This window comes from Typopeltis vanoorti, chromosome 17, assembly GCF_054136105.1.
Source record: "Typopeltis vanoorti isolate ZY-2024b chromosome 17, IOZ_Tvanoo_1.0, whole genome shotgun sequence".
Taxonomy (NCBI): domain Eukaryota; kingdom Metazoa; phylum Arthropoda; class Arachnida; order Uropygi; family Thelyphonidae; genus Typopeltis; species Typopeltis vanoorti.
This window is the reverse complement of record NC_143565.1, coordinates 41510227-41519823: the sequence shown is the minus strand read 5'-3', so window position 1 is coordinate 41519823 and position 9597 is coordinate 41510227. Positions and strand designations below refer to the sequence as shown.

At 33.9% G+C, this 9597-nt stretch overlaps 1 protein-coding gene across 5 annotated transcripts in view; it reads left to right on the top strand.

Moving 5' to 3' along the window:
• The first annotated feature begins 263 nt into the window (after positions 1-263).
• LOC150097318 (uncharacterized) overlaps positions 264-9597 on the top strand; it is a 55542-nt gene continuing 46208 nt past the window's right edge. For 3 of the 5 annotated variants that reach the window (XR_016549695.1, XR_016549696.1, XR_016549694.1), the window contains exons 1-2: positions 264-468; positions 694-750. Coding sequence is in view for 1 of the 5 variants with exons in the window: in XM_090407506.1 (XP_090263632.1) it covers positions 285-468; positions 694-1436 (927 nt within the window). In the remaining 4 variants the exon portion in view is untranslated. Of the gene's footprint in view, positions 469-693; positions 1585-9097; positions 9278-9597 lie in introns of those variants that run through there. The other 2 variants (XM_090407506.1, XR_016549697.1) reach the window with 2 other exon arrangements.

Below are 9597 nucleotides of genomic sequence, written 5' to 3'. Positions count from 1 at the left end.
CCACTACATGCCCCTCGACGAAAAAATGGAACAATCCTTTGATAAGAGTGTGCACTTAACTGCAGTTTAACAAACTGGGTTAACAGCTCTTAAGATGAGTTTCAAATTATTCGAAAGATAAAAGAAGTTATTTTTGATCTAAGTAATAAGCTAGTATGAAATGCAATGTTAATATTCTTTTGGATCGATTTATAATTCGCAATACTACTTAAGAAGGAAAAAATATTATATATTTAATTAGATTTGAAATTTGATAAAAAAACTGTATATAGTAGGAATACGCAATGGCAGGTATGAATATTCCAATTCGAAAATTATCCTACATTATTAGAACAATAACAAAAACAGAAATTAGAAAATTAGAAAAACAATTAAAACTTGAGCAACGAGTAATTGGAACAGCTGCCGAATTAAGTACGTGGCACAATATAGATCCTGGTGGCATTTTTATAGCAGATTCGGAATCTGGTAAGTACAATATTTTAAATAGTTTTCATTTTTTTTAATTTTTGGTAACGGAAGAAATTCAAAATTATCAAATTGGAATAAATATCTTATAATTAAAATGTCCGGGAATAATTTAATTCCCGAAAGAAATTTTAAAATTTCAACTGCTTTTATGTGTATTAAATTATCTTAAATAAAAGTGCAATTTATTTATTTATCCTGAGTGTTTCACTTTTTGTTATCTAGATGGCATCATTGGCTGGTGTGCTGGAATTATTCTCAGCGAAAGGCACGGAAATATTGGTATGGTATATGTGAAACCTAAATACAGAGCTAACGGTATTGGTACTAAACTCATTTACGAAGCTATTAAACATCTAAATGGTAGAAATTATGGTCTCATTACTTCTGACGATCTACTTGGTTATTTCGAGAAGTATGCCGGTATCAGATATGTCTCTCCTTGGATGTTTAAGGGATTTCGCGTTCATATCAAAGATAAAGTGGAATTCCATGTGGAGAATAGTAGAAATATTGAAGTGATTCCTATAGAAGATGATCAATTTCAAAAAGTTGCAGAATATGATAGATTTATTCATTATTATGATCGGTCAAATATTTTAAAAGAAACACTAAAAGAAAATAAGTGTTTTTCGAGGATTGCACTAGATGGCGACACAATACTTGGTTACGGTTGTATTAAACCATTTCTTACTGATGATTGGTTTATTGTACCTCTATACGCAGACGACAAATATGTGGCTTATTCTTTATTAAAACAGTTAATAGGCTGTGTATCTGTTGCAGCTAAAAAAAAAGGAATTCGTATACAAATACCTGATTGCAATACTGAGGCAGTTAATTTAATAGAAAATGTTGGTAATGCTACAATGACATATTCCGGTAGACAGTGTTTCTCGAGGGACAGTTTAAATACAGCATGGCAAAAAGTGTTTGCTTTTCACTCGGGGACGTTTTGTACGGAATGATTCAAAATTTTTGTTGTCGTCGTCGTTGAAATATGAAAATTAACCATATTAAGGGTATTTAATGTAAGAGGGTCACTCTTAAATAATCTTACTTAAGGGAAGGTTCCATGGGAAATGTGGATATCGGAGTAGTGGAAGTATAAAAAGTTCTGACATACAATTATAACATTTCTTTAGGGGGAAAAAACAGTTTTCGAATTGAAAAGTTGTAACTTAAAATCTTAAGAATTATTACAATTCCTAAAAATTAAAAAATTCCAACAAAATCTGATTGTTGATTTATTTTATAATTTGAAATTACAAAGAGGGCCAAATCCTTAAAAAGTGAGATGATTTAAGGATGACCTTTGAAAATTGTGTTAATTGATATATTGCAAATTAAATTAGGTTGAAATAAACAAAAAAATTAGCATAAAATGGCTTTTTATTGCCATTCATCAGGAAAGATGGGACAAGTAGGGAAATGTGACATTTTCCACAGCTATTAAATTAAAAAAGAACGAGTTAATGAAAAAAAAAAGAAAAAAGAAACCTTGAAATAAATAAATAAATAAATAATAACAATAAACTGATATAAAAACACTAAAATAATTTGGTTACAAAAACGATACTGAATTTTCCTAGGCGTTAAAAAGATTGGCGTAGACTGGAGGGTATTACTAACAGAGTGAAGAGCGTGCACACCACTTTAACTTTGATCCATCCCTGTCTGTACTGTCATCTCAGAATTGTCATTAAATCTTTCATTGGACTATCTACAAAATCTTCAACGCCTTCGAGAGGAAGTGTGTGTTGAACACGAGTTCATAAACGGTCTTCTTAACAGAAGCTAAGTATCCTCATGATTTTCCATCTACCTTAGTATCCTTAGATTTTGCTCCTTACAGCTTCTTACTCTTTGCCAGAGTAAAAAGCACGTATTCTCACGTTGTAGACAACAGAGATATGAACTTAAATATTAAAAAAAAATAAAATAAATAAAATAATGATAATCAAGTACCTTGAGTTCTTTATACTGATTCAAAGGAACTATTGAAGTGACGCTTTTTTTTTTTTTTTTTGAAAGCGCTTGTAATCATTCGTGTTGAGTACAGAAAGGACTGCAACGTTATCTTTGGCTTGGTATCACGATATAAACAATTTGCATTCTGCGCCATCGGTAACACTCCAATGACTGCATTCACAGAATTAGTCTTTCCTTGAGAGTGGAATTTTTTAATCTTTCAAATCTTTCTAGAAATTAAATCAGAATTATAAAACATACTGTTCGTTAAGATGGCAGTATAGCGACAATTATTTAACAAAGAGAATTACTTTTATTAAAATAATAATAAACCCCACTAGTTTCGTAAGTCGTTGGACTTACATCAGGAGAAAAGGTCTTACATTAACTCGTTAAAATAATTCAAAAGTTTAATCATACGCATGAAAAAAAAAATGCGATCTTCAACAGTCTACTAGAGGAATGTGAACATACTGGCATTGGAAGGCCTCATATCACTGCACAGGCTCCTCATAAAAAGCCACACACTTCAAAATATAACAAATTTTGCTAAAATTATAAAAAAGGTTATATGCATACAGTGTGAATATCGATATCTCAACATCAAAAATATATTAAACTCTGAAAAGTAAAGTGTTTTATTTATTTACAAAAAAAAATAAAATAAAATAAAAATAAATAAATAAATAATAATTCAAGAATATTCTACAAACTAAACATCTTAACAGTTACCGGAGATATGCGTGTGAATTTAATAAATTGATATATATTTAATAAAACATTTTATTTTATTATATTTTAGGAATACAAGATTTACGTTAATTTATTTAACAAAGTGGTACAAAACTTAATGACTTATGTGAGATTCCTTATTGCTAGATAAGAAGCCGGTATTTAGTTTCAGCAGTGTTGTCTTCAGCTTCAGTTGGTCTTCCCGGTGAGTGTTCGCCATCTGTGATCTGAAGCCTATCTTCATCTGAACTATGTGTGAAAACGTTAATTAGCAACAGTAGGATGTGCCGAAATAAGACAACACGGTGAGCACGTTGACACATTTTTGGATACTCAACAGCCTTCTAGTAGCAAATTTCAGTGGGATCTTTCTTACTGCCAAATAGACAATTCAGAATATTGTCTTCTAAGAGCTAAATCAGCTCTGTCTGTAAATTTTCAAACGCACTACAGACATCAACCAGATGCGGCTGGAAAGCCAGTTTTGGTGTGAGATCATGTTTCTCAAAATCTTTAAACCTGACATTGTATTCCTCGATCAATGAGTCTCAGACACTGCTGTATTCATTAATATCATAGTTTTTGAAAGTTTTATTAGTGCACCGTTCTTCAGCTACCTTTGACAGTTCAGGAAAATGTTCGGCTGAAATTACAGCTTTGGAAAGAAGATTGAAATATATATATATATATATTTTTTTAAATTTTTTTTTTATTTTATAGAAAGCGTAATTTGTGGGTCTCCCTTTACCAATCAAGATAGCAAAAGCGGAACTGGATATACAATAGTACTTTTAGATTTTTTTTCAAGACAGTTGACAGAATTACATGCAGGTGGTAACTGTGCAAATTCCAAAGGGATGCAAAATAGGCTTGTGGTATATGTTGGAGGGTGGCTATCTTGCAAATATCGAAGAGAAATTGATGACTGAGCGGAATCTAAGAGAATGACGGTGACTACTGGGGAATCACAAGTTCTATCCTGTTTAACATGATGTCACTGAGCGAAACTCCTGTTTACATTAATGACATTGAGGACGGTGTTTTATCCGCAATAGTATCTGATAATGCAAAGTTGTGTGATAGGGACATTTCAGAATCAGATACAGAATCCTTCTCATCTGATTTGAACAGACGGATTCTATTTACAAATGTTAGTGATTATCAATTTAATGTTGCTGAGCACAAAGTTATGCATTTTGGAGCGAAGACATTGCAGACCGAATACTATAATAATGGGAATTTGCTACAAGTTGTTGATGAATCTAAAGAAGCAGGGAAAAGAGAGTCCTTGCTAAAGTAGTGAACACATCATTACAGCAATGTTGAAAAGAACACTAACTTGCAGGAATAAGAAAATTATTCCTCTATACTTCGCAAGCCTTGATAATAGCACATCTAGACTATTATGTCCACATATGATCACGTGGATTCCATAGAGATAAGAAAACAGCAGTAAAAGCCCCGACGATCAACCAAAATCATATCTGGCTTGGAACTTTCCATTTAAAGGCAACTGAAGGAATGTGGCATTTGGTGTAATTAGCAAAAACGATGTATTTATAAAGGAGTTAACTGACATAGAAATAACTTGAATGGTATCTCGTTAGAAAAAAAATCTTAGGAATAATCTCTAAACGTCCTGAACCCCACCTATCAAATACTACTCACAATTGGATCTGATCAATTTTCTAGAGGTGTTGTGCATTAAACAGCCTCCATGCAGTACTTCTAGCTTAAGCGAAATCGACTGGTAAGGAAGTTCGAAGACTAAGTACGAAGAAGGTAGATTAGAAGGATGGAATTCTTCCTATGTCATCACTAATAGTCTCTAGTTTGGTAGCAATAATCACTGGATAACATGAATTTATCCTTCTAAACAGTCACGATACATCAGAGGACACGATGAATTACTGCAGTTTCTGATTTGTGGAGCTTGTCGCCACCATGTCGTTCGTTCCATCATGTCCCCAAAATGATGAGTTGAATTAAGATCACCCGACCGAGAGGAAATCCATTAAGTCTATTAACATTTGTTATAACTATTCTTGGACGATACGTTCTCTGTGACATGACACATTGTCCTGTTCGTAGTGTAGATTACATATACAATTAATCTGCACCCTTCTGTCCTTCTCTAATGATATAAGATCCCGAAAAATAGCCAAACCGGCTACAAAGCGCACGCACACTCTCAGCTAACTGACATAATGCACTGGCATTTAACCATAGTTGTTTAGTCGGGATTAGGAATACCCCCCCCCCCCTAGATTATCACTCCACTGCACATGATTTGTGTTTTGTATAATTGACTCAACTGAATCAAGCACGACTTGTCCGTAGCGTCATGTTGTCGACACATCCTTTCATTGAAGTAACAAGAATGCGAATCATCGCTCAATGTGGTCTTTCTTCAAGTCCTTTAGTGTCCAGCAATGGTGATGTCCGTTTACTTGCCATAGAAGTAGCTTTTTTTTCCTTCTAGACATGGCATCCTTAATTGTTGTTTTTTTTTTCATGTGATTCGAAACAAAAGTAACCTTTTCATTGTTCGCTGCCGATGACATGGGTCTGATACTTCTCTATATACATGGAAGCAAACCTCCGTAATAGTTTCCTCGGCTAACATCATATAGAGAGAGAGGCATTTCGGACTTGGGGCTGGACCGTTCGTAATGCGGTGGCTGAATTGGAAAATTCGAGCCCGATATCTTTCCAGTGTTATCGATAACCATTTTAGTCGGGTATCAAATGGCCAAATTGCTTCTTATTAGAAATTATTTGTCCATCATGAGAGACAACGATGTTATTTTGAAAACGGAGGGAAAACTATACATTAGGCAAATATTCATATTATGAATGGTGATACCAACAATGTCGTCATAATTTGCTATAAGGTGCATCAGATGATATTTTCAACTCTTTTAGGAAAACATAAATGGAAGAAAAATATGATTGAAGAAGACAATGAAATGGATGAGGCACGGTTCAGCATTAGACAATGTCCACTAGTCATGTAAATATTGAAAAATTAATCTTTAGTTTTTAGTAATTATAATAATTATGATAATTGTCTCCTAGTGACCATCAAAAAAGTTATTTATCGCTAAATGACCTTCTCTGTTCGGGGAATAAAAGGCCTTAGAAGATTTTTTAAATCAGATATGAAAATAACGATGTTACTATTATAGAACAACAAAAGGAAAGGAAATATAATATGCTTAGCAAAACACCGTAGAACCCACATTAATTCAGAGAATAGCATATTCTGTTAGGGTTAGGTACCAAGAGATGGCAGCACTTGCTTGCCGGTCTCTTCATCGGTGGCTGCCTATAATTGGTGATAGACATGGGTCACTGGCTATCGATAGAGACTGAACTGCCCACTCAGTCTCCAAAAGCTAGATAGGGTTTATAGGGCTCGCCTACTCCCTATAAGGGAATAAAAAGGCATTAGGTTATTATTATTTATTATTACTAGTGAAACACGAAATTTAGAATTTTAGTACTTTCGACAAGATACCATAAAATAAATATGTATGTATGTGTAGTATGTAGGGGACTCTTTGACCTCAGTTCATTATGCAAATAGGACTGAAGAAACTATACGATTTTTTGAGAGGTTTGTATTAGTTGAAATTAGGGCTCAACCAAATAAGAGGCATGAGCTAGCCTATTATGTCTGCTCTTAATTTGGTGTTAAGATGAACACTCCTACATGAGTTTGTTATGGGTGTTTAATGCGTTAACACCAATTTGTTTGTAGGACCGTTACAGCCATTAAAAGAAACATCGACTGTGATGCGATTGTATTGATACTTTGGATAATATTTTGTTTGATGAATAGAGTATATATTTTTTCCAGAAATAAATATTTGGATGATGCTAAGATTCTGATCAATAAGGTTAGTCGGATTCCTTAAGAATACGTCTTTTTATTAAAATATATTAATTTATAATTAAAGAAATATTTGTGCATTTGCACATACCTGGTCACTATGGTATTTCTTAAGGGTTATATATTTCTCTATACATTACATATCGCACACGTTACGTAACTTCCTTCATACGATGATAGGCGTCAGAAGGCGGATCTCTGTAGGATTTTGTCACATAACAGTATGTGATTTTGTAAATTGTATTATTTTCTCTTAAAAAACAGAAAAAGAAGAAAAAAGATTCACTGAAAAGTGGCTTAAACTCATAAACAGTGCTGAGGAATGATTTTTTTTAAATACATTTTCATACACGGGTCCTTTTTTGGAGTGGGACCACTCCAAAAAAGGACCCGTGTTACGATCAATACGACAGCGCCTCATGCCACAAAGCTGCATCTGTTATGGAGTGGTATGAAAAGATGGGTGTTAAACAACTGCTCTGGCCTGCGCAGATTCCTGACCACAATCCCATCGAACACCCGTGGGACGAATTGGAGCGGCGATTGAGGTCCAGACAGCACGTCCTCGATCTGTTACGGAACTCTGTGCTGCTTTGGTGGAGGAATGGAGACAAATTCCACCTGATATCTGCTGCACAGAGGTGGAGTGCCTTCCTCAAACGATGCAGGAGGTAATCAAAGCCAAAGGTGGACTTACCCGACATTAGGTTTCGCCTGCTGTTATCAATTGTTAATTGTTCAATTGTTTTGGACAATGATTGGTAGATAGTGTATGGTGTAGATAGTATGTATAGTCTTAAGGTTTTATCTTAGAACTGAACAAATAAATGTGTTATATAATAAAATATCAGACTAATAATGGTATCTGTTAGCTATTTATTTAAGATATCAGTAGATTTGACCGATTTTAAATAATGACAGGTCGAATTTTATATTTCATTTCTGAAATTAATCTTTTCTCCTTAGAATTTCACTGTTCTGATGTATAGGAAGAGAAACCTTGAGTATGTAGATATATGAGATAAATCTGATAAATGAGAGAGAGAGAGAGAGAGAGAGAGAGAGAGAGAGAGAGAGAGAGAGAGAACAGACGATATCTACGAAAATACTCTCTCTTTATATCTACAGCCATACTTAAGAACTCCATTATTGCAATTATCGCTGTTTGTTTTAGATTTCCTCTTTTTATTCTGATACCATATAATTCTTTTATATTTGCTGTTTCTTTGGGAATAGCCTATAATCCTAACACAATTTGTCTGCATATGCAGTGTTATGAGCAGAATGCGTAATTCCATAGGCAATGCCATGAGCAAATACATGATATATACAGTATAATGAAACTATTACATTTTAATAATGTTTGATTAAAGTAATTTAATCACGTATATTGTAGCCACAAAAATAACACAAAGTTTTCTACAGACTCTTTAAAATCTCGAGAATGTTTTCGTTGATCCCCTTCTAAGTGGGGGAACAACAACAACAACAAAAGACTGTCAATTTGTTAGGTCTACTCCCACATAAGCTTTTGGCTAGATTCCTCTCAAATATTGCGCAGTTTTGTAGTAAAGGTTAAGCCTTTTTTAAAACCAAATCTTTCTCAGTGCTAATTTGAGTATATGGACAATTCCCGTCATTCATCGCGAGTCAGCGTTGGAGCTGAGCATGTCGTCGCTTAAAATAACCAACTGATAAGCTTAGTAGGGGGTTTATCAGGGGTTGGTTGCGTTGTGTGGATTGATATTCGTAGAATAGATAACTGCAAGATTTATTGTAGAAGCGAACGCAATTTTTTATTAACCTTAATGCAGTGCTATCAAGGATTGTATTTCTATTCGGAGTGCGCACACTTCCTTGAACTGTGCTCCTGACCTTGAACTATATCCGAGTGTTATTCATTGTGTTAATACCACATGGTTATTCAACGAAGTGTTTCCTCATTTCCTACGAGCTAAAATCCGCTGTTAATTCAGTGCCAACGATTCGAATAGTTTGAGTACATTGCCGTTTTTTTTTTTTTTTTTACGAAACTATAGGTGGCTTCTGCGTATTCTTTCGTCACTGTTTGGTCTGTTGTGAATTATATGTAACAATCAACTGCAAATAATTATTAAGCTGGCGATTGTTTGACTAATGATTAAGAGTTTAGCTTAACGACTTGTTGGCTCCAAAGTTGAGCGTAAACTGGTAATTTGATTCCTAACTCAGGTATGTTCCCATGGTTATCAACTTATATTTTAGTTGTTTGACTTTAATCTTGTTAATATCTGCTTTACTTATTATTCTACTTTTATTGTATTTTAATAGATAATTTTTAGCGCTTCATAATTTTTCCATGTGGTTCTGCATTTACATTGTTTACAATTTCAAATACGTAATTAGGCCTAATGCATAGAACTATAAATTCATAACCTTTCATTTGAATACTCTTCTACATTACATCTCTGGCTGTTGGGCTGCTTCACACATATTCATGTATTGTATTTATACAGTACATACATTATTTCCATATTATTATACATTACAAA